At 43.0% G+C, this 26,565-nt stretch overlaps 1 protein-coding gene and 1 long non-coding RNA gene across 2 annotated transcripts in view; both read right to left on the bottom strand.

Moving 5' to 3' along the window:
• Positions 1–16,473, bottom strand: part of LOC138745224 (metabotropic glutamate receptor 8) — a 326,930-nt gene extending 310,457 nt beyond the window's left edge. Inside the window, exon 1 of the mRNA XM_069902285.1 lies at positions 15,970–16,473. Coding sequence (XP_069758386.1) covers positions 15,970–16,473 — 504 coding nt within the window. The remainder of the gene's footprint in view (positions 1–15,969) is intronic.
• Positions 16,474–20,602: 4,129 nt separating this feature from the next.
• The window catches only part of LOC138745885 (uncharacterized), a 34,168-nt gene continuing 28,205 nt past the window's right edge, over positions 20,603–26,565 (bottom strand). Inside the window, exon 3 of the long non-coding RNA XR_011346566.1 lies at positions 20,603–22,775. This is a non-coding gene — a long non-coding RNA (uncharacterized lncRNA). The remainder of the gene's footprint in view (positions 22,776–26,565) is intronic.

Raw genomic sequence — 26,565 nt, 5'->3', positions numbered from 1 at the left:
GCCTTTGGGATATGGGAGGAAACTGGAGCGCCCAGCAGAAACCCACAAGGTCATAAGGAATATGTGCAGGCTCCGCACGGACCACGCAAGGTCAGGTCCTTGCAGATGTGGAGCAGCACCGCCACTGATTATCGCAGTAGCTCAACAGCCTGGTAATATACTCAAACAACATAAAGCTAAGACGTGCAACAATTTACGTCACGGCCTTCTAAAAGGTCAGAAGGCTAATGGAGGCCAACAGGAAGCAAAAAACAAATTTCTAGGGCCTCGCACATAAAGAGAAAATGTTACCAAGTGCAGACTTGAACATGCACTGCACCATTAATCCACAAATATGAATAAACTGAATAATAAAGCAGGTGCATTCCTTAACGCAAGTACAACCTGCGGACAACGTTTATTTCTTGCCAGTGACTCATGAAAAGCACAGAAGATTCGCCTATTCATTTGGTTCTACATTAATTTCCAGTGCCATTCAAGTGTCTCTGACCTTCATGTTGTAAAAGAAAAATACAACCTCTCTCAAAGAAGAGAGGTTATATTCCAATTGCAGCCTCACAAGTACCTTGGCGTCACTGTGACATCACTGTTGCTTCTGATATTTAAGACTAGTCAAGTCCTCTTGCAGGGATGTACTTTTTCTTCCTCAGTTCTACATGATCACCAGCTTCCAATGGTTTTCTTTAAATAAAACAGGCTCCCAAATCCCTTTGCTCCTCCATAGTTCCCAATTTATGACCATTTAGAAAATATACTTGTCCATCTTTGTCAGGTAGAAAGTTTATTAAAGCTTTACAATGTATAGCAAGTAGTTTCCTGGTTATTTTAGTTTTAAGACATTCATAAATTTTCCTCAGAGTGCAAGAGACCATTTTCTGACAAAAACAGCAATAAAGGACAATTTGTTCATTTCCAACTTTGCTGACGTGCAGAGTTCTTGGTCGGCTTCGAGCATTTCAAGATTCTTTTATTGTCACATAATAAAGCAGGTGTATTATTATTCAAAATTGAATTTAGTCTGCTGTGAGGCAGACCAAGATTTGGCATCAGCAAAAATTGCCCGGCACCCCTTACCGACAGAGAAAGACAAGCAAAAGAGAGTCCCTTCAGAGTCACTGAGTGTCCATGGATTCACTTCCAGCCTAGTAACCCCTGCAGCAACACCATCGGCAATCCGAGCTCCAAAGCAAAACCTCAAACATGATCAGGATGCCTTCATGCGCTCGAGGCCCCTCGGGAGCCCCTCTCGTCCTCGGCACCCACTTACATCTATGTTCTGATACCTGGTAACCCTGAAGCCAGTCTCCAGCAGCCCGCAGCCTGGTGTGAGATCTTTGACCTCACACTGCCAGCAGTCCACGGGGATTCCTCACCCACAATTTGCCAACAGCTTTCCACCTGTGTGTGCTTCAGCTGCCCCTCACTGACCCTCCCCTGTCTCTCTCTCTCTCCTTTCCTCCAGCTCCCCACCCCTTCCCTCTCCATTCAGAGCTATCAATTCCCCTTATCACTTCCCAGTTTTTTGCTCTTCTGCTCCCCCCCCCCCCCCCACTCCTATCCACCTATAATCTCCTGCTGAATTTCTCCAGCATTTTGCCTCATTTTAAGAAGTTACGAGCTTTATCTCCCCTTTCTTCTTTACTTCCTCAGTTCAGTCGAATACCCAACCTGACTCAGGACCCTGCAGTACTGGTGAGTCTCAGTAACTCTTCTGCTTTGTCACCTAACATTCCAGCAGCGCAGTCCAGGAAGTGGCCAGCAGAGCTTGAGCAGCACATTTGGAACTTCTGCTTTTGTATGGCAATCCCAGGGCTTCCTGGAACTCAACCTGAGAAACATCGACAGTTCTCTGTGAAACACCTAGCAAGATCCAGCAAAGTCCAGGTCAGTGTTCCATGTCTCTCCACTTTGGATCTCTCTCCCCAAAAAAGGCCATATTAATTGACATATTTAAGAATGATGTCAACAGCTGAGCGATAACATCAGGAGATCTAGATCAAAGAGGAAATGGAATGAAATTGAAATGGATGATGGGCCAAACTTGAAGGGCTGAATAGCTCACTGTGGGCTGAAAGGCCTGTACTGTGTTATTCCTCAGATTGCTAATACAGTAAAATCCTGGTATCCAGAATACAACCTACCAATAAAAAAAATTGAGAAAAATATAAAGTTTTTAAAGTAAATGAGAATAAAAATAACAGGTATAAAATACGTACGTTTAAAATCGTAAAAGTAAATGTTCTCTGAAGTAAACACATAAATCTTTGGTGACGACTAAAACAATTTTTCAGCCAGTGGAGTGCCTTGATCGTGCTTTGCTGATTGAATAAAGTTGTGTGAAACAGCATTGGTGTCACCCAGGATGAAGATGCCACTCACCATTGGGGCGACTCTCTTAAAGTGTCTCCTTATCCCTGCTTAGTAAGAGTTTCCCAGTCAGGGGTTTTATCTTGGGGATGGGGTTAATTATCTAGTTCAGGCAGCTCCATGGAGGGGGAGAAACCGACAGATGGTTAAATGTTTTCAAAGAACGTGACTGAAAATAAAGTATAAAGCTTTAAGGTTTATATATTCATGCAAGTGAAGTTTGTTCAGTGTAAGTACAGCATAGTATTTTTTGCCTTTTAAACTCTTTATTCTTAATCCAGGTATATTAGTTGGGCCTTGTAAGAGTAAGTCTCAAGCACACTTATCTGGCATGTACCCTGTAGGTGCCAGATACCTGGGGTTTTTCTGTATTTTCCATTATTATACTATTTATACTTTGTACCTACTTGTAATTTTTACCAGTTCAGATATGGACAAGTCTGATCAAATTCTATACCGTAGATGCACTTTCTTTCAGCCTTCTTCCATTTAATTCAACTCAGTCGTATATATATTTCCCAGAAGCTGTGAATTTGAATAAATTATGCCAATTTAAGATTAATTATTTGAATAAATAAATATACAATGTTTTGAATGTTTGGTTCCTTTTCATTTCTACAGATCAGATTGGAATTTCCCATATGTACTCATCTAAACTCGACATAGCTCCAGATTTTAAAGCCTTTTATAACAACCTGATAGGTAATAATCATCTGTGACTATCAGTTATGAGTTAAAATCCTTGCACATGGAACGTTATTCAGCATCAAATTTATGTAATTAAAGCATCTGACAGAGATACTTATATATTGCAAGTGTTAAATATTATTGACCTAATCTTTTAATTGGAATTCCACTGGAAACTTCATTCCCACTAAAATAATAGAGAAAGCATACTTGAAAAATGAAGGATACCTATAGACCGGGCATTACTGCAGACAAAAGTGCATTTTGAGTTTGATACTTTATATATTTACTTCGAAAATGGGGCCCATTTAAAGTATTGTGAGATGAATGGTAAAATTACATATTGTAGCTTCTATACAAGCATTTCTGCAGCAGGATTTTTTTAATGAAATGTTTGTGTAGATCAGGTATCTGCACAATGAACAACACAAAAATTACAAGCCGGTTATTATATTTGCAATTCATGGTTAATTAAAAAAAACTGAGTCATTCTTAGCTATGTGGGATCCTGTCGAAGGATGTGAATATTGCAAGTCCTAAAAATGCACCTTCTTCAATAATAAGGATTGAGAAGTAGCAAAGAGAAAAAAAACAGAATGATGGGAGGATATTAGAATAAAATTATTAAATAGCAATGACTAGGGAAAATTTAAACATGACAGAAGATATTTTATCAAACTTACCATTCATTATATAAAATGCCACCAGATGTTACTCAGGTTGGAAAAACTATTAATTTAAATTCCTCATTACAAAAGCCAATAACTTTTGTGTAAATGTCAAGCCTTAACTTTTTTTAATTTATCTTGCATCTTTTGTAACTTCAGGTCATTGCAAATCACTTTGGAGCCTATAAATGTGATACCAGAGACAACTTGTGGAAAGCAAGCTTCCTCAGACAGCAGTAAAGAAAAAACAGACAGAGGTTTGGTGATGTTAGTCGGGGATAAACGTTGGCCAAATGGTTACACCTATAACATAAATCAAAATGGATGGAAATTTGCAGGGATGTACTCAAAAGCAAAATGAAAAAAATGCAACATGCCCTCCTACTCCTGGTGATTTCTGACATGTGATCAATGAAAATGGAGAGGGAACTTGGAATGGTATTGAGAACCTCATGTCCTTAGATCAGAAGCATAAGCCCTTCACGAGCAGTGGGGAAACCATCCCCCTTCCTGTCCCCATAAGCATCCTCCTGTCTCATCTTTGATGGAGGTAATGAGCTCATTAACCACCCACATAAAACTGGAGTGGAAGCAAATAGTCACTGATCTAAGACACTACCGAAGAAGTACGCAGAGAACGACAAATATAGAAGTGTGAATTCTCAACGTGAAATATTCCTTTCTGCAATATTTCCCACACTCACACAACAGGCCAGAAAATGTCATAACTCGTTATATCTCAGCTAAATGATTAACCAGGCATGACAAATTAATGTGCCAATCACACCTCACACACATCCCCATCTCCAGCAACTCTCACTCCCAGTTATCTTGCTCATATTGTGTGTTAGGTCTGCATGTGTGCTTGCAGTGTTCTGCATCGGAGGACCAGAGAACACTGTTTGGTTCAGGATGTGCTTGTACAATCAGATGATAAATAGACAGCCTTGATATTACTCATTTACAGGGAAGGTGGTAGAAGATTGCCCAGAGATGAGACACCCATCACATCCTCTTTGGCCAATTTTATACATTTCTACACGTTTTGTCCCACCTCTACGTTCCCTGCTCCTAACCGGTAATCTGTTCCACATTCCTCCTTCCCCAACCCTACTCTGCCTCACTCCCCCTTTCCAACTCAAGCTGCTTGATCCATCCTCCCCCATCTTTAATACCTCTCCCTCAGACTTCTGATGAACGGTTTAACTTGTGCCACACCACCTCCATTGTGTTCGATAAAACTTCAATCTGAAAATTGACTCAATGAGGTCAAAATTTGTCCCTAAGCCCCATTGCTGTCAAGTTTTTGACATTTTATTTCACTATCTCTACTGCTCAGAGACAGTTTCAAACACCAAATAGGCCTAAACAATGTGGGGGGGGGAACATATACATCTACTTTAGAAATAACTTGGGGGGGGGGGGTGGAAAGTAGGTTAAACTTCATTTTAAATGAATTCCACCCACTAAAGCAGCAACCTCATTGAAGTGAATGGGATCACCACATCCAGAGTGAAGACCTCAGCTCATGGTCCAGTGCGCACACCCGGTCAGCCGGCACGTGCCCGACACCCAGCTCCTCTCTGGCCATGGCCCTTCAACGCACAGGTGCCGGAGTTCAGCTGGAGCCAGTCGCTGAGAAGCAGCTGGACCACCACCAACAGGGCGTCGAGCAGTAGGGGGTCTGGCCAGGAAAAGAACGCATGGATCAATAACTAAGGGGAAACCCGCGAACAGTGAGTTTGATCTGGGCCACAGAGGGTTTTGCATGTGTTGAAAAAGAATCAATAGGACCTCATTTCAATTTCCCCTGATAAAGGCTACAACTACTCCAGTCCTCGCCCATTGATTAAACCATCCTCATAGCTCTACTCATGATGGATTTTTTTTCAGTGTTCTTCGGCTTTAGTCACGCTGTCCATCTGCTGGCATGGTCGTAAAGGGGCCCAGATCATTTGTGGCTGGCCCCGGTTAAAGGAGAAGTCTCTTGCTGATAAACTTAAGTCCTTTTAGTCTTTCCAAACAGATTATCTGAAGCCACTTTCAGGTGGTCAGAATACCCGATGCTGCTAGCGGGTGGCCACTTGAAAGTGGACAACCCGGCCAGGTGGAGCACTTACCTAACCCTCCTTGGGTAGGTATAAGCTCCGGCTCTGAGAATCCCCTGTTGCACCTGAAAGCCGCAGTGGGACTACGGCCACAGTCCGCAGGAGCCGGCGTTCGCTTGGACGCGGCTCTCCTTCAGGTGACAGAAAGGCGTCTTCTCCATGGTCGCCTGAACATCCCAGCTGCACTTCCCCGGTCGCGTCTGCCGGTGCATTATCTGCGTCCGAGCACCTGAAAGCGGCTTAAGGCAGCAATTTACAACCGGGGGGGGGGGGGGGGGGGGGAAGGGGGCATACAGACCCCCTGGGGGCCACAGCACATCTAAGGAGAGCCACGGAATGTAGTTTTATATTGTTCAGTAGGAGACAAGTATGGAAGAAACTTCACACAGAAGGAAGGGGGTCCCATAAACTTTGAGCAGAATCCTAAGGGGGCTATGGCCAATAAAATAAAAAGGTTGAGAGTGGTTGATCTAGGGAATCAGGAAATCCTGATGTGGACCAAATGCAGGAATATAGGACGGGCCCAGAATGGCAACTTTATTGCATGGACAGTTTGGGCTGAAGGGCCTTTTCCGTGCTGGATGGCATGCTGTCCCTCATGAAAGAGGGAAGAATGCTCCAGTGAGGAAGACAGCAGTCACACAGTTTCCAGAAGATGCACTGAGGACCTTGTATCGGCACGAGAGGTCCTGCCATCACTGCACACAAAATTGGCGGAAGCAAGCAGTAGAAATGCCTCAAGTATTGGAGTGTTGTTGTGAAACGTTGAATGGTCACTGAAATTATTTTCAAATCCCATATCCAACCAACTGCTGCTGGCCACATAGGTTATGGAATTCAACACACCTCCATCCAGAAGTAGGTGATGAAGATGACACTCCATTTCATCCTGTTGGATTTAGAGGCAGGATATCTAGTAGTTGGCAATATAAGGAGCCTAGATCTAGGGGAGGAGGGATAGATATTAGCAGATGTCTGTGTGCCCCTCACGCAAGTTCTGCTGTGGAAAATTCAGTTGAGGAGTTGCACAGGCCAGGCAAGAGGTACCTGATATATACCCATTGGGAAGGAAACCAGTGTTCACTGTGACGAGGTTCAAACCTGCCACTGTCTATAAGGAGTTTATATGTTCTCTCCGTGACCACATGGGTTCCCTTCCACATTTCAAAAACATATGGAATAGTGTGTTAATTGGAAACATGGGTGTAATTAGGCTTGTGGGCTGGTGGGGCCTGTTACCGAGCTTTATCTCTCTAAACCAGGGGTCTCCAAAGTGGTCGATATTGACCCCTGAGGGTCGATGGGACCATCCAAGGGGTTGAAAGAAGGTCAATAACACTTGGGGGGGTCAATTGAACTTTTCCAGTGGAAAGCAGGGGTGGATCAATAGAAAATTGCACCTATGCCAGTGGTGACCACCCTCTTGCGAGCGCAGGCTTTAGTGGCCGCCACGTTGTATTTGGCTTTGACTTTTGAATAGATTGAGAGTGAACAGGAGGACAGACTGACCGTAGAAGAAAGATGTATGTGTTCTACCTCCCTATCCAGCGTAGGCAACCCTCCCCTCTCCAGTGCTGGGATTCCATGCCTGGGGTTCAATGAGGGATCAAGTATTCCATGAAGGGGGTCAATGGTCTTTAAAATTTGGGAGGTCCTGCTCTAAACACTCCAAATTTCTCAGCTTTTAAACTTGATACTTCCTTTTATGAATCCCAGTATATTTTACAAACCATATTCTCATTATCCATTGCCACTTTCAAGGAGTCATCAAGCCAGATCTCTCTGTTCCTGCACACTCTTTAGAATTGTGCTGTATTGTTTACATTCTCTTTGTATTTCTTTTGCTGAATCACTCCATACTTCTTTATATTAAATTTCATCTGCTGTTTGTTTGTCCACTGGCAGTGTAAAAGTGTCGTGACGGAATTTACTTGCTAAATTCCATCCTGCCATTTTTCCTCTAGGTCCCCTAGGCATTTTTACGGACTGCCTGCAGTCTGAATCGACCGCAGGCAATTCCGTAAGAAACTGGGCTCATGCCCGTTTACCCCCCCCTTGACAATCTCCACATCAGAGGAGGTCAGTGTAAACGTGCTTCCTGTGTAAGCGACCACTCTGGAGGTAAGTATGCAAATCTTTTCACAGGATTTTGCCATGATTTATAATTGTTTCAGTTTTAAGATCTTCCGTCAGAACTGAGAAAAGTTGGAAATCAAGCCTGCTGTAATGTTGCAGAGAAGGAGGAGGGTGGAGAGAACTAAGAGAGTGTCTGTTATGGAGTTGGCAATAAATGACACGAAGGGTGGCAGTGCTGGCTTAGAGAGAGTAGTGGAGCCAAGTTCAGTGCGAATAATCTGGAAGGGACGTAAATGGTTGAAAACAGAAGAGGGAATGAAAAAGGAAAAAAGCATGCTGGAATTGCGAGATACAAAGTGCTGAATGTCCAAAATTTTAAAAAACTCAACAACTGCAGTTTTTCAGAGAAAAAACACAAACTTAAGGAGTGCAGATCACCATCAGGGTCTTTAGTCTGCAGGCATGTAATGGCACAATCAATGAAATTTACTGTTGCATAGGCAGTCTAAAAAGGAAAGTACAGGAATGTTTAGTCAATTCCTGCACTGTGATTTAGGACCCCGACTACTGTTCAGGGGAAGCCTGTAGTCTAAAGCCCTTTTCACAGGAATCGAACGCCAATCAGCCTTTAAAGTGGCAAGTGTGAAAGCAAAATCTGCTCAACACCGGCGTGAGATGACGTCATCTCATGCCGGGGATTGCCAGCCTCGACCCCTAGTACAATCCCCGGCGTCTGCAGATGTCGGCATTGAGATCAGGCAAGTGTGAAACAGCAATTGCATTACAGGCACTTCCCATTAAAGGTAGAACAGACGAACGCCGAGGAGAGACCCTTGCAAGTGTAAGAGCCTTCAGTGTCCTGGTTAGAAGTGGTCTAGTGTGCCAAACCCCCATTCCTATCCTAGGACACTGAACAGCCGATTTACTAGTATACAAGTGTGAAAGGGGCTTAAATCGCACCACAAAACTCACCTCATGAATTCGTCATCAAGCCACGTAAAAGCACCATGACCAGCGCGCACAGGAACTTAAGGAGTGCAGCGTAAATGACCACAAGTTGAGTAATTATGTTACATTTTTCACAGATTCTTCCAACATTGCTGTCTAAAAACCATTTATGATCGGTAAGGCATTGCTCCTAGAAGGTTATCATAACTACCTGGAGCATGAGCTGCTGTCTGCTCTCAGGCCTCCAAGGCTCAGAATTGTTCAAGATCGGTCTATAAGGCCATCTACAACCTCCCTAAGTGAAGCCTGAAGCCTGAATCCTGAAGCACCAGAAACACTAATACACTGGAGGTAACATCTCCCAAGTCCTGGAGAGACGACTGCACACAAAAGACCGACAATAAAACCCTATGATTAACATTCATAGCACAACCATCATGATCACATTTTATTTTTAAATTCAAAACTATTTGACAAACAATTCAACCTTTTATGGCAGATTTGTATTCATAGTCGATTGGTTATTGCTTCAATGACATTAAGATTAAAAGTAGTTGGATTATTTTGTGTTGGTTTTTATGTTTGCACCATGGCCAATTGATGGTTAGAGATAGTGGAAAGGTTAAAAGAAGCTGATTAATGGGTATAGTTACTGGAATCACCAACATAATCTCCGGCAAAAAGGAACAATCCATCTTAGTCCCTTCTTTCCCTTCTCCTTTGCTTCTTTCTCTGCAGTTGCTCCAAAACCCGTGTCATCAGAATATGTCCAGTTGGTTCAGTTCAGCTAAGACCATAGATTGCTGATGAACACAAGATTCACAACAGGCCCTTTCAGGTGGACCAAACGCCCTGTGTAAAGGCAAAGATTATATCCCCTTGCAGCTAAATACTTAACTATCTGAATGCTCCGAGAGTGCCTCCGAAGCGCCGATGCCAACTCTCCTCGAGGTGGAATAATTGGCGGAGCACAGCCCTCCGCCAACTCACCTCAATGTACAGCCACACTAAGCAGCTGTTTAGGGGCAGGTTAAAGACTCCATCAGCCCGCGACCCAACTCCTACCTGACAGCCCCCCACCACCCTGCTACCTGACAGCCCCCCACCACACTGCTACCTGACAGCCCCCCACCACCCTGCTACCTGACAGCCCCTGCCCCACTGGGGAGGGGAGGTTGGCAGGGGTTTTTGGGGCAGGGGCAGCCAGCGTGGGACGTCAGGGGCGGCCAGTGTGGGCTGTGACAGCCCGGCTGGCCGCTCCGGCACCTCACTGGGTGCTTCTGTCTTCAGAGCCACTCTCTGCAGCTGAAAATATGGTATAGCAATGGCAGTCATCCCCACCCATAATCCCCCACTCAGCTGGAACTGTTCTGGGAAATACAGCGGTTCCACCTGCATGGGGACTATGGGTAGGAAAGACACCCATCGCTATGCCACATATTTATGACAGGTGGCGCTGCGGCACCAGTCTCCCCTCCTCCATCAGATCCAGAGGGCATTAAGAGGTGCCTCTGGATATGACTGGGACACTGGAGCAGCCTTTTAGGGCTGCTGCCTGAAGGGTGAGTTTGTAGTTTTCAGTCTGGTCCTGTCGTCGGCCTCAAGGCAGAGGGTTCAGCTGAAATGGCCTAACTATTGCCAGGCTACTGGGCATCAATCAGGATCATGTATCAGCGAGAGGCTGAGAATTCCATTTGATTTCCATACTGGGCCCAATTGTTATGCAGTGTTTCAATGCAATATGCAAGCTGTCAACGGCACAATGCACTAGGGAAAGTCTGCAATCCCACTGAAACCATGCACTGTCTGCACCTTCTGCTCCTTGGCAAAGAAACCAGTGTTAGCTTTCTTTGAACAGAATCTCATTGACCTTCATACAACAGTGAATAGCAAACTGCAAGATGTTGAGATATCTCAAGCTCAATTTAGGAAAGAGCCCAAAATACCACGTTTTATTTCTGTGGACGCCTTAACATCCTTTGGCAACCTGAGCTTGACCTTCTTTGAAATTGTTGGTTTAACTGTGGGTGGCAACAGATTTCTGTACAAATGCCTTTTCTTGAGTACGGATAATTCATATATTTTCCTAGCTAACGTATGGGGAGGAGATACGTTCATTGAGCACTCAGAAATGATGGATCCTTTCCCAGAGTCTTTCTGTATATAAATCCATTTGCAGGGAAAAGGGAGAAGAGTGGTGACAATTTCAAGACAGGAAACATTAAGCTGAAGAAGAAAACCAACATTTTCTTAATGGCAATGATGTGAGAAACCCAAAGGACAAGGAGATTACATTTGTTTGTTCTATTTGAGGATTCATTTTTTGGAAGTAGAAGTAATAACTCACAATGTAACATCAAAAGTTGGACTCTATAACTGTTTAAATATTTCATTTCACAATTAGTTACATTCTGTTGGCTTCCATCTGCATGAACTGAATGTTTTGTTTGCCACATGGTATAAAACGAGCCTAACATTTCATTTCCTTTCACTTTTCACTTTTGCTAGCTCAAATTATAATCAATTCCATGTCCTTATCTCTGTAGCCAATTGTCAGAATCAGAATCAAAATTTATTGTCATGAACAAGTCGTGAAATCCGGTGTTTTTGCGGCAGCGTCACAGTGCAAACGTTCATATTATAACCATCTTACAACATTACTATAAAAAAAATTAAATAGTAGCGCTCGAAAAGTAAGGCAGTGGCTTTGATTTATTGATTATTCAGGAATCTGATGGCAGCGGAGAAGAAGCCGTTGAGTGCTCATCTTTAGCCTCCTGTACCTTTTTCCCGATGGTAACAGAGTGAAGAGGGCGTGGCCTGGGTGGTGGAGGGTCTTTGAGGATAGAGGCTGCTTTTTTAAGACACTGCCTCATGTAGATGCCCTTGATTGGGTGAAGTCTGGTGCCTGTGATGTCATGGGCTGAGTTAACAAGCCTCTGGAGTTTATTCTTGTCCTGAGAGTTGGCGCCTCCATACTAGGCAGTGATGCAACCAGCCAGAATACTCTCTACACTATCTGTAGAGGTTTACGCGAGTCTTCAGTGACATACCAAACTGCCTCAGAAACCTCACAAACTATAGCCACTGACAAGCCTTCTCTGTGATTGCATTAAAACGGAGGCTCCAGGACAGATCCTCGGAGATGTTGATACTCAGGAATTTAAAGTTCTTGACCCTCTCCACTACTGAGCCCTCAATCAGGACTGGGTCGTGTTCCCCTGGCTTCCTCCTGAAGTCCACCGTCATTTCCTTGGGTTTTCCTGAGGTTGAACCCAAAGTTGTTGTCATTACACCATTCAACAAGTTGATCTATCTCCCTCCTGTACAGTTCCTCATTACTGTCTGTGATTCTGCCGACCACTGTGGTGTCATCGGCAAACTTGTAGATAGCACTGGAATTGTGCCTGGTCACCGAGTGGGCGGCGTAGTGTTTAGCACACAACTTTTAAGGTGTTTGTACGTTCTCCCCATGTCTGTGTAGGTTTTCTCCGGGGAGGGGGCTCCGGTTTCCTCCCACTATCAGAGTGTAGGTTAATGGGGTGTAATTTGGGCGGTATGGATATAAGGCTGAATTGGCCTGCTGCAGTGCTGTATGTCTTATTTAAAATTAAAACAATCAAGGGTGTATAATGAGTGGAGCAGTGGGCGAGGCACGCATCTTTGGGGTGCGCCTTATGTTGATGATCAGTGAGGAGAAGACGTTGTTTCAAATTTGTACTGACTGTGGTCAGCTCATAGTTGAATAGTTAATGTTTTAAAACCAATACATCTACAGAAATTAAGATCATTGAAAGGAAATGAAAGGAGAGCATAAAGCCCTGTAAAAGGTACTGGACACATCCCAGCAAAACACTCCCCACCATCGAGAACATCTACAGGGAACGCTGCTGTCTGAGAATATCAACAACCCATACTACCCAGCACACACGTTGTTCTTTCTGCTGCCTTCAGAAAAGACTCGCACCACCAGGTTCAAGAATGGCTCCTACCCTCCTCCATCAAACTCCTCAATGACAAACTCATTTAAGGACTCTTACTTTTGCACTTTTTTCTCGTTGTGTAGCATAGTTTGTTCACATTTGTTATCTGTTTACAGTTTTTAATTTGTTTACATGTATACACTGTGTACAGTTATTTTTTGCACTACCAATAAGTAGTAATTCTGCCTCGCCCACAGGAAAAAGAATCTCAAGGTTGTATGTGATGTCATGTATGTACAGTGGCAATAAAACCTGAAATCTGAAAATCTGAAAGTGTAACAGATAAAAATATTAATTGCTGTTTATTGACAATTGGCTAAAATTATATCTGATTACTTGATTTTAGCAAGTTATTTTCTTCACTCCATTTGAGATCAACTTAATATATCTACTGTCATGTACTAATTATGTGACTGATTCAGTGTCCTGCTTCTCCTTCTCGTATTGTTAGGGGCACCGGACAATGTTCATGACAACAATACACCAAACCAAAGCTGAACTATATCATGTACATTTCATTTAATGTAGACTGAATTCAAATCCATTACATAAACTTGAAAATTTGAATTGTTTGCAGAAGGAACTTCAGAAACAAACAAAAAGTGACCACAGTCAACATGACCAAAATAATTGGGCTTCAGAGAAAGAAATATGCAATTAAGACCAAGTCTGGACTAATTGGGATCAGTTCCACATTGTTGTGGACCACCTTCAGAAATGGTCATTTAGTTGCATAACTTCCTTCTGGAGTTAAAGAACAATAATTGCTAGTCGGGCAACCATTCACATCTCCAGATTTCATAATGCCCTATGGAATGCACAAATACTTTCCCCTTAGACAATACTCCTCCGAACTTAAAGGTTAGCACGAAAGGTCATGGAGCAAGTTTTTAAAAATGCTTTCTGCTCTCTCTTTTCCTTGTTGAAAAGCAGTTGGTCTTTTCTTACCTCACAACCTTCCTGCAGCATTTCAGCCCAGATTAGTTTTATAATTCTACCAGGTAGAAACCTGATGATGCAATAGTGCCTCCTGGAGGTCCTCTCGCTTGTTTTGCACATTTATTATGTTCAGGAATACCATCATTGACCTGACATGTAGCATTGCTCCTTTTCCATCCATGCTCATTGTGTCAGAGATATTACGACTTCACAATATCAGATTCAGAATTCCTGTATGAATACATTCGATTAAAGGGCGCTTCTTACTCTCTATATTTTCTAAATCATATCCATTTTCAATCCACGGACATTAATCCTGCATGTATTGTTTTGGTTAGAATCTGCAATCTGCATTAACACACAATGGTCGAATTGTTGCATTTTGCAAATGCCTTTGCATAATATTTAGATAGAAGGGTCATTTGCTTTTGATGAGAGGTGTGCAAATAAACGAGGTAAAATGTATTAATTCCTTTGTCAGTGTTGGTTTTTTCATTCTGTTTTAAATTTTATAAATTGCATTTGATAAGACATAATCCTAGATTATGGAGAAGGCGCCTTAGCGTCTTCTGAAACGCTATCACAGGATTGGGCTGTCCAACATCTTTCCAGAATTGGTCTTGGATGCCTTGAGTCGTTTTTTTTTCTCTCTCTCTCGCTCTATCGCTCCCTTGACACGGGAGTGAGGGAGCTGGATTCTTTGAGTCAGATTGATGAACAGATTGCATTTTGTCACAGTTAATGGTGAAAACGTTGAAGGGCGCGGTGTTAGCTCCCGCATACAGATGGGTTATTCAGCCATCAGCTTTAACACGCCTTACAATATGCAGTGCCAATGACATGAATACAGTACCAACTATCAACTACAGTTAACCCTTTCAGTGGCTCAATCTACTCTTGTGCTTGCAATTCACTAGATGCAACGTTTGCCAGAGGTCTCGTTTCATCCTTACTTCAAACTTTTATAACCTATTCAATCACAGGGTAACGGTTTTATAAGGATATTGGAAATATCAGAATTGCTGTCCATGCCAACAACCCCATTATTACCAACACTACTGTTTTGTGAACGACCCCATCTACAGCCCGCTGCCCCATTCACTCACCGTCGACATCATTCTGCCAGCAGAAATTCCGTTTTATTTGAAGTAGCGTGCCATTATAATTGCTTGCACGGCAGCCAGCGACACAGGGACTCACCCCGAGTGTGAACTCCAACCCCACCCCACGCGGGGCAGGAAAGAGTGACGAGGTTAGCATTTAACGGATACGCAGTATTCTTGAAACTGAAAGGTGCTCACTGCGGGGTACCAGGATAATGTCTGAGCCGGAGAGAACCGTGCAAGCAAACTCTGGTTTCATAATATTGGATCTCACACTCAGACCTTCTATAAGTTTTGAGATTGGAATTGCGATCGCATCTGGAGATGGTATTCATTTGCAGGATCGCTTGCACTTGCCTCGGGAGTACGGGGCAGCGGCGGGGGACGGGGCAGCGGCGGGGGACGGGGCAGCGGCGGGGGACGGGGCAGCGGCGTGATAATCCCGACACGGCTTCTTTGCGACTCGAGCACTTTGAAAGCACCCTACAAAGTGGTCATCGCCGTCTCTTTTATCGCTCGATATGAGTTTTGTATTGTATAATATTCTGCATGAAGAGTAATTAAAATACAAAATACTACACAATAATAATAATCCAGTCAAATCTAGACGAGTGACGGCCCCGCTTTAAGGGCGAGTCGCGCTCCTTGATCGTCTCCGCGTCCACGAATACCACAGTAAAAGTCCAAACACAATCTCGCCCCATATCAGACGCTGGTGCGTGTTAAGAGATGTTCCCTCCGCACTTCCCTCACATCCACACCCGACTCCCCCCGACTTTCTCCCCCTCCAACACGGCACCTCCACCGCTTCAATCAAAGCGACGTACGAGTTTCTCCCTCGAATTGCAACACTGCTCTCTCCCAACTCTTCAGATGAAGCCAAGATCGACAATCAACCAGAAGGCTCTCAAGGAGGACCCCCTCTCACTCACTCGCCGGGGGAAATGGTCGGGTTCCCTGTTCTGACCAGTCCCGCCAACGACCAAGCGCTAAACGAAATACAACATTATAAAGGCGAGACATTGGGCGGTTCTCAACTGGGGCAAAGCCAGGGGTCCCACTCGAGGGGCCCTTTGACCAGTGAACTTACCTTGAAAAGTCTCAGTATGTTGGCGACCATGATGGAGACGGAACTTGCAGAGGCGCCTATAACTCCCACGATCTTGTCGGGTTTAGCAATGATGGGAGGCTCGCCGCTGGCACATCTCACGTCCGTTGCGTCCTTCTCGATCAGAGCTTGGACGAAAGTTAGCGACTGTTCCAAGGCGTAAGTGTCCCTGGAGCAGGTGTCGAGGATGCGGACGCCCAGTGTGATGTTGGTCAGAATGTCGGGGTCGCGGTTGAGTTGGTCCACGGCGTGCAGCATGGCTTCCATCCTATGGATACCTTTCTCCTTCTTGATCTCGCCGCAAGGGGTCCCGGACGAGCCTCGGGCGTGGACGGGAAAGAGCCCCCCGAGGATGAGGTCCCCTTCCAGCCGGATGGAGTGGGCATGTTCCTGGGCTTGGCTCCTCTGCATCACCGCCAGGAGCCAGCAGCACTTGGCGGCGAGGAGCCAACGTCGGCAAGAGGCTCGGGTCGCCCCCAGCTTCATGCTGTCGCTGCTGGTTGCGTTGGGCGGGCTGGCAGACTTGGACCAGGCGCATCAAGGCTCGGCTGTCCCGGGGCTGGAAGGGTTAGCAGGAGAGGAGGCGGCTGTTGCTGAGTGGGACGGGGCATTGGCTGGATGCTCCCGCGGCTTTTTTGATCACATCCGTGCCTGGCATCACCCGCATCGCTGCCAACCCTCGCCTTCCCGGGGCGCCTGGCACAGGCGGAGGTTCACACAGTCGCGGGGATTGGACTCTCTCCTCCTCCTCCACCTGACCGGGGACTGGGCGCTCCTGCAAGCTCTCCGGCGTCAGAATTCTTCGCGAAAATGAAGGAGAGCTGGCTCCGCACGGCGCCCTGTTGATGTGCAACCAGGAAATCAGATCAATAACGGAACATGAAACGACCCTCAAGCTCAACCGCGAAACCTTCGCCGCTTTCTCTCGCTGCTGCTCTGAATTCACGCCCCCATCCACCTTGGTGACGCCAGGGAAAGTAACGAGGACCGACCCCAGGTCTGAACCAGCGAAAGCAACCCCATCATTCTGAACTCCTCTCAAAATAGACCATTTTCGTACTTGCATAACGATCTATCTCCATCTCACCGGACGTTTCCTCCTCTTTTGCTTCCCCGCTCTACCGGATTCCCATGATCACGGATTTGCTTGCTTACCCAAACACATGGGGTACCCGGGCGCGAGTGCAATGGCTGGGTCTGAAGCCAGCGCTCCCTCTGAATGGATCCGGCACTCCCCTGTCAGCCGCGTCACGCGTGAGGGGCACCGCGCAATGTTGCGCCGTTCAGGGGCACACGACTCCCCTTCGACCCCCTCCCCACCATTTCCTAACAGGGGGCAACAACTCCAAAGTGAACTTAGAAGCTTAAAATTGTAACGAAATGATGGGAGCGCATAAAATCTGCAAGGAAGACCTGGCCTGAGATAAGAGTTTCACTGGATTCTCTCTCTCTCTCTTTCTCTCTCTCTCTCTCTCTCTCTCTCCACAAACAGCGTCTGCTGCTCATTACCCGTAATCAGGATCAGCCACTATCTAATTCACTTTCTTCTATGTGTGTCGGAGAGGGATGGGTCTTTGGGGAACTCCTGAGATAACAGTGAAAGGGAGGGAGATGAGGTTTAATGGGCAGGCGGTGCCCACATCTGGATGTCCAGGGCCAATCAAAGGCGCTTCCACGGAGGGCAGCCGAGAAGCGAGATAGATTGGCCGTGTCCAAGGCTAGTGAGAGGTCAAGGAAGATGATCATTGCCTGCAATTGTAGTGGTTACCAAAGATGTCATTTCCAACTAGGGTGGGGGAATGTTAATACTGTTATAGAGAACAAGAGGATTCCAGTTTGGATCAAATGCATTACAAATGATTGCCCATTGTACACTTTGGAGAGGTAAGTCAAGCTGCTTTGTCGCTTTCGCAAGGATGGGGGAGATTGTGGATAGATTTTTGAGGAGAAAGAGGGCTTCCTTGTATTGTCAGAAACACTAGAGTTGAGAAGCCAGTTTCGGTGATGAGAATGGTTAGTGGGTGCAAGTCGATGGAGCAGGTGTTGAGTTGCCTGGAGACGTTCAGAAAGGATACAAAGAAAAATAGTAACAAAATGAGTGACAAAAGAGTTCAGAGTGAATTCCTTTGTTTGAGGGAACAATGAATGGAGTCAGGCCTGGTGGTAGTGGAAGAAGGCACCAGATCTGGTATTCAAAGACTAAACTGTGCAATACATTTACTGACATCTGCATCCACCCAGCTCCAATTTTTTTCTGCTGTTGAGGCCAGAATATTCTAAGGATGTTTAAACATCTATCCTAAATGACTAACAAACTTTGGAAGGCTAGGATTCTTCATACTTACCTCCCTTTGTTGCAGAAACCAGAAGTTGCAACTAATTAAGAATGGAATCGCATGAGAGATGGCAAATGCTGGAATTTGGGAGAAAAGCCAATCTGCTGGAGAAACTCAGTGAGCAGCAGTGGAAGAAAACTGCTTGATATTTCAGGTTGGAGCTCTTCATCGACACAGGGTTGAAGGGTCCCGTCCTGAAATCCTGCTTGACCCTCTGAGTTCTTCCAGCTGATTGCTTTTCTCTCCTAATTATGTATCTTGCAGACTTGCCGCTGGTGTTCTCAACTGAAACACGAGCATTGTCCTTGCATTCATTTTAGATTCCCCTCTTGCAATGTACTAATCCTAAGTAAATAGTTCTGGATTTTAAAAGGAGATCGTGTAAACCTCACAATAGGAAAAACGAGCCCTTCTTCACTGTGATAACAAATGGCTACAAATCTCAGAAATATTTATTGCTTGGTTTTATTTGGTTGATTCCTTAAGTTGTATCTGTTTGGCAGCCACAGCAAGACCCACGATGATGCTTTATAACCTTCCATCGATCTTAACATGTTGCAACTCACATGTTAGTAGGTTAAAAAAAAATCTCATTGATATTTCTCAAAATCAAAAATGTGACAGAGACTGATGTCTTTTGAAATGCTGCAGGTTTTCCGAACGATTTTAATCCTTCTTGGCTTTGTATGGCCACATCAGTAGAAGATGCAGTAGTGTGCAAATTCCCAGAAATCTATTAAAAGGCATTCTCAATAAACGGGGCTGTCAGTTTACAGAGAAATCATCTCAATAACAAAAATCTAAAATGCTCGTTCTATTCTATTGGCTTATGCTCACGGAAAGGATTAAAGCCCTTCACTTAGAGCCATAGCGAGGTGGCTGAAATGTTTTCATGCTGACCAAGATGCCAACAAAATGGTATAAATACAAATCCCATTTTAATTTTTTTCCTCATTAACTTTAGAGAAGTCATTAACCTCTTGGCTGCTTACCCTCAAGTGTAGGACTGAGGTTTTGACATAAATAAGGACTGATGTACTAATGTCTGCATTGTAAAGACCCACTGTTCACCAGAGATAATGCCCCTAATGATAAGACACAGACCTTTCTACCTACCCTGATCACAATGGTCTATGTTCCACCTTTAGCGAATGCACGGGAAGCATTGAAAGAGCTTTAAGACCTGGACAAGACAAAGGAAATCATTGTGGACTTCAGAAGGACAAAGGACCACTCCCCTTCAATAGCTCTGTTGTGGAGAAAGTGGGAGGCACAATGTTACTTGGCATCCATTTAAAGGATGACCTAACGTGGACCCACAACACCACCTCATTAAAAGGTCTACCAGTGCGTACACTTCCTAAGGAGGTTGAGGAGAGCAAGCCTACCAGCCATCATCCTAACAACGCTCTGCAGGAACACAATAGAGAGTGTCCTGACTAGCTGGATCATTATGTAACTGCAAAGCATCAGATTCGTGGTCAGCAGGGAGGGTAATTAAAACAGTTAAGAAGATCACTGGGATCTCCCTTCCATCCATCCATGATAGCTTCAGGGTTGGGAGAGGAGTTTAAAGAGGGCTTAGAGAATCATTGAGGACCTTTACCATCCAGCCCTCAGTATCCTTGAGATACTATCTTCAAGGAAGAGGTACAGGAGCTTAAAAACGAGGACTGCCAGGGTGGGAAACAGCTTCTTCCCACAGGTGGTGAAACTGTTGCACAATTCTAGAAATGTAAATTATTTTTATACATATTTATTTTAGATTGCGATGTATATATGTCGTATGGTGTGTTCGATGTACTGTGTGTGTGCATTATGGTGAGATATGTTGTTTGGACAGGTTGTACATGAATAAACTTGAACTTGATACATTCATGCTCCTCTCAATAATTCAATACGATTTTAAACCAAATCTAAACTTGAGATGCAATTGGAAGCGAAGGTGTTAAGGGCCTGACAATGAAGAGGAAGAGGGAAGGTAAGGATAAAATTCTCTCTCAGCTTTGTGCCGTTGTTGTTGGCTCAAGTGTTCCACCTAAAATTTAGACTGAATTTACATTACAATTGCAATGTCAGTAAGAGCCACAATTGTAATATAAATGCACAACCAATCATTAGTTTTACATCATCTCAGAATAAATAATTTAATGTTTGTGTTTAAGCTTTTATTTTTTCAGGAACAAACTACAAGTGACAATTTTCTAGAGCTCAACAACAAATGAAGTGCTAATAATTTAAATTAACTTATTTAATTCAGAAATATAACAGCCAGGGTGATAAAGCTAATGGTACGTTTGTCATAACCAGACACCAACTTCAGTGATAGTACATGCACTGTTAAACAGGTCAATGGGAAGTTGTTGTTTGGGCTGTTCTGGTCAGCAGACGCTTTCCACAAATAATGCCATACTGAGAGATTTTGTCTTAATAAACAGGTAGGGAAGAAAGATGCTGTATTTTAAGATTCAAGTTTCAATCAAAAGTCATGCACACAAGAAACACAAAAAAATCTTTCCTTTGTTTTCCCTGGAAAGACAAACAGTCACCAAGGAAACCAATGCCTTTAAAACAAGAATGAGAGCAAAAACATATTTACCCACTTGACACCACCACCCCCCACCCATATATGCTAGAATGAGGAAAGGATGTCATTCCACTTTAAATACATTTTGATGGGATAGAATGATGTCTTAATTAATGCTAAACAGTCTCCCAGACACTGAAAGTTAACCTTCATTAACTTGACATACTGTTATTAAAAATGTTTCAGATTAGATTAGATTAGATTAGATTCAACTTTATTGGCTTTGAATTTTACTGGCACAATGACAATGAAATACAATTTGCAACCAACCAGAAGTTAAAAAAGTGATTTATACAAATAACTACATGTAAATAAAAGCAAGTGCATTCAGCAAGCAAACAATGATAAAAGTACTGACAGTGCAATGTGAGTGCAGAACCACTCAGCACTGGGATATGTGGTTTAGCAGGCCCACAGCCTAGGGGTAAAAAAGCTCTTCTTGAGCCTGCTGGTTTGAGGGCGAAGGCTCCTGCAGAGCCCACCAGATGGGAGATGAGTAAAAAGTCTATAGTCAGGGTGTGATGCATCCTTGATGATGCTCTCCGCCCTGCCCAGACAGCGTTCTTGACAGATGTTCTCAATGGTGGATAATTGGATGCTGATAACCCGCTGGGCAATTTTCACCACCTGCTGAAGTGCTTTATGGTCTGTTGGAGGACAATTGCCACACCACACTGAGATGACATAGGTGAGTACAGTCTCAATGATACAGCGGTAAAAAATCCATCAACATCCTGGGCCAGAGGTGTACTTTCTTCATGTTCTGCAGAAAATAAAGGCAGCCTTCTTGATCAGGCTGAAGGAGTTCAGGGATCAGGTGAGATCATCGGAAATGTGGACACCAAGGAATTTGAAGCTTGATACACATTCTACCACAATTCCATTGATGTAAATAGGGACATGAGTGTGGCTTCCAACATGCCTGAAGTCCACAATAATCTCCTTGGTCTTCTTAGTGTTAAGGGTCAAGCTGTTGTCAATACACCACACAGCCAGATGCTGGACCTTGTCCTTATAGGCTGTCATATCATCCCCTCTGATCAGGCCAACAACTATGGTGTCATCTGCCAACTTGATTATGGGATTTTTCCCTCTTTTCTCTCTATTCATGATTTATATCACTTGGCTCAGTGAGGTAGCGTCAATGTGATTAATTAAGGGTGTACACAGAGGTTTAACCCATCCATAGAAATCCTAGATCACCTGGACAAGATGCCGGACCTAATCACTTCAGATTCCCATGCAGTAACTCAGAGAAGGTCTGTGGGAAAATGTAACTGTTTTCACAACAGTTTGGCCAAATCATTTGTTACTCTCCACAAAATCTGGACCAATGGAGTTACTTCAAAGCCTTTTCTGAATTCCTATTTCTCTGTCATCCTCCTTGTTCACAATATGTTTGAACCTTAATATGTATTGACAGATTAACACCAGCAGCTTTGCAAGATGCTTTCTATTCATCAACTCTTAGTTTTTCCAGATAGATATAGTGATATTCTGGCATTGACCTTTAAGATTAACCTTCAGAATCACCTCACTCACTTGCATATCTCCACAATGAAGTCCGTAGGACCACGTTGCTTATTTAATTAATATTAGAGGAACTGTAGGTTTATGCCCACAGTTGAAGTCCTTTCTATAAGAACAACGATGTTTGATAATTATTCTTGTTCAAAATTAAACTAAACTTGCAGCATTACCAAGTTTGCACTGATCAAAAATAGTTTCCTTCTAAACGATTTCCAGTCGATGCTTTGTAGGGAGTGATAATGAGTGATCCAGCTTCTTTGTTGCTATTTGTTGTTCTGGTCTGATCGCCATCTGTGCTAACTTCTTCTGGGAGTTATTTCAGGAAGCCACTCATCCTGATTTTAAAGAAAACTGTATATTACATCCATCATTAGTAAATATTAAATGTAATATATTTCAAAATGAGTGTGTAAAAATTGCCAAGTCAATAGTTCATAGATTATGCAAAGAGCCTATCATCTGAGTATGTGTCAGTATACTTGATCCAGTGACGTCCTTTATTTCAATTTAGCACGTCAGACAGGCCATCAGTCAGAGCAGACTATCCTTGGGTAAGTTACGTGCAAATGTTTAACATTGTCATACCTGTGACATGTATATAAAAAGGCCTTCAGGCTTTTGTTCAAACTTTTACAAAACAGTTATGTGAGAATGTATCAATTGTGTATTTATGATTATAATTAATTACAGACTCTCATGTTCTCTAAGAAATCAGTCTCCCAACTTATACATCCATCACATTTCAAAATGATTTCAATTTCATAATTATGAGAACTGACTACCAGTAAAGTGAAAATGTGCTGCATCCATTGACAGAATTATAAAAAGATTTACAATTAGATATTAATTATTGGAAACAATGTTGGATTTGAGCCAAAATTAAGTGACAAAATCAATTTTAAAACATAAATCAATACATATTATTTTTAAAGATTACAATCTAGAATATTTAATTTGAAACACAGATTGATACTCGTGAGATACACATATTATGCCAGTCTTTATGTTAGATAAGCATTTTTTATATCCTGTAGAAGATCACCTTCACATTCTGAACCGGAATGCTATGCATTCATTTAACAAATGTGCAATTATTGTAGATTACTATTGATTGACAGACCATCCTTTGGGTTGCATTAATTTCCATTAACCTGGTTTCTGCCTGTACTCTTTCAAAACTGTACTTTGCTTTTGTTGGCTTGCTCCAAACACAGTCTGTAATCTGGTAAACTATGGGTTAACATACCTATAATTTGCTTGTATACCTTTGCAACAAGATCAAAAAGTGGTTATTATTCTGAACACATTTTAACTTTTCTGAACAATAGTTTTTTTTTAACGAGCTAGGGCTTCCTCAACGTACAACTGACCCATGCTGTGAACTCCAGTATTAACAACAGTGAACAATTACAGTAATTGTGGAAATTTAAAAGAAATGGACATCTCATTCATTTAACACCCACCAGTTTAACTGTTTTGCAGATTTAAGAACATTTAAGAGGCTTACACCGCCACCTAAAGCTTTAATAGAAACTAAATTAAACAGCTAAATATTATAACATACCTTCCTTTGTACGTATTTGAAACAACGTTAATTGATAATGGACTCTAAAATAAAAATTAATCTTATGATAAAAGTTCCAATAATTAGAATCCAACAACTTTTGCATGAACATACAGAAAAGTCAAAAAGGAATTTTGAGAGGAGTCAATCAAAATCATGAACAATTTTTGATAGGATAAAGGATTTGGTAACCAGAGTATTTAGATGCAAGAATAGTTGGACCAGGATAAACTTTTTTTTTTAATACAGAAAATGTTGTAATCCAGAATGGGTTGTTGGATAGATAATGGAAATTGAATTCAATGGTAAAATTCAGAGCTAGAATTTTTTAAAAAATGTTCGTGGGGCTGAAACCAGGTCTCATGTCTTGTTTTATAGCCATGCAAAAGTGTTGGTGCAGAGAGGTTGGGCTGAACAGTATCCCTGAGCTGCATCATGCTACAATCTTTCAAGTGGTAAGTTTCATCAATTTCTTACTGCCCATTATGCAAATAGCAATACATCTTGCACCACAAAGTTCTGATATTAAGTATTGACTGGATAATTTAAGAAGAAAGGAGAATCCAGCAGAAATATTGCATAAACCCTGAAGAATCCACCAGATTCTCCTTCCACATTCAGGGGTATTCTTTTGGCATAGTGCAGTAACATGTGAATATGAAGGGTTACAGAGTTTCTTTTCATTCACTTGACTCAGAAAGTGAGTGAAAGGTATGAACAGGTATGATTTCTGCCTTTCTTAATTCATTCAGTTTGGAGTTCATGTTCACAAAAGGACTGAAATCAAATACCGTCAAAGTTGAAATGCCACACAGTTGGTCAATAATATTCCTTCAGAGTCAGTAATGTTCGGAGGTCATGGCAAGGTGGGGTAGAAGAAAGATGTGTAATTTCACCTTTCCCCAGCTAGATTCTTAAGTACCCAATTTTAAAAATTACAAAAGTGGTTAAAAATAGTATTTACAGCCTTCTGAATAAGAGTGATTTAATATGGCTACTAATGTGAAGAAATCTAAAGCTCAACTTCAGAAAAAACTACCCTATAAAAGTGTAGAAGAATTGAGGCCTACCTGCACAGCAGAGTCGTCATTGGGAGCCTCCAAACCTCAGAGAACACCTGCCCATTTGAGTTTGACGCCAGCACCGACCCTGCAGTCGCAAGATGGCGCTGGCACATTGGTAAGCTCAGCCATTGCCGACCTGCATGCACGTGATGTCGGATCCTGTGAGCCCGCAACACTGCCTGGTGGCCCCGGGATACACAGAGTAGCATCGGAAGATGCACCTGCGCGTTCAGAGGTTCTGCCAGGCATGAGCAGGGCCTCCTGGGTGCGTGAACTTGTGGGGGAGCCCGAATGGCGGTGGCCCAATGTGGTCGGTGTGCCGCCGTCGGGTATTCAAACCTGCAGCCGCACAGATAAAGGATCTATTGTGCCTGAGGAGGAAGAGGAACTTACCTTGCTGGAATCGACTCAGAAGGAGGTGTCTGAAGTTAGAGAAGGTAGGCCTCAAAAGATGGTTATGGATCCTGGACTGGACTCGATGTTCACTGTTTGGAAGGGATTGCTTGTCAAATGGAGAATATGTCAAAACAAATGTCAACTCAAAAGACCCAAGGATTTATGGAGGTGAAAACAATAATGAATATTTTGTGTGATGAAATGACAACTATGAAACAAGAAATGACTGTAGTTAAAAGTGATATTAACAGATGTATAAAATCTGTTGAATCTGTACAAGATAATTTTTTTTAAATTGAAACAGCTTTCTCTGAATGTTGAAATCAGGTGGAGCGTAATAGGGAAAAAAATGGAAAAAGTGGAGGATTCCTTTGTAGACTGGGGGATTCGAAAAAGGAATTTATTGTATAAGATTGATTCATTGGAAAATCAAAGCCGGAGGAATAACGTGAAAATAGTTGGTCTTCCAGAGGATATTGAAGGTTCTGATCCAATTAAAAATTTTAGGCACTGGATTCCTGAAGTATTGGGCAAAGAGTTTTTTCCTGAAGGTTTGGAATTGGATCGAGCTCATAGAGTATTGAGGAAGAAACCACTTCCAGGACAAACACTGAGAGCAGTTCTGGTTTGTTGTTTGAAATATCAAGATAGAGCGATGATCTTACGAACGGCGGTGCAGAAAGCGCGGCAAAGTCAATCTCCGTTGATGGTTCAAAATAACAGAGTGTTTTTTTATGCCGATTTGAGTCAGGAGGTTATTAGAAGACGATGAGAATTTAATTCAGCTTAAGATCTACTGTGGCGAAAGGGCTATCAGTTTGCCTTTCATTATCCTGTGATTTTGAAAGTTTTTTATGGAAATTTTCAATCCCAATTTTTTGAGAATGATCATAATGCTTTGGTTTTTGCTAATTCATTGCCAGAATTGCGAAGGAATGGTCGGTCTTCACCATCCTCTCCAAAGAGGAGGGTAAATGGAAATGGGAATGGGTATGGGAAGAATGGTAAGAATGGAAAGAAAGAAGAGTCGACACAAAGTCTTCTTGAAATTGAAGACCGGAATAATCACTGGGTTTGGAATCATTGGGCTGAATGTATCTA

Source organism: Narcine bancroftii, chromosome 11 (genome assembly GCF_036971445.1).
Source record: "Narcine bancroftii isolate sNarBan1 chromosome 11, sNarBan1.hap1, whole genome shotgun sequence".
NCBI lineage: Eukaryota > Metazoa > Chordata > Chondrichthyes > Torpediniformes > Narcinidae > Narcine > Narcine bancroftii.
The sequence above is the reverse complement of the archived record's forward strand: the minus strand, read 5'-3'. Positions and strand labels throughout refer to the sequence as shown.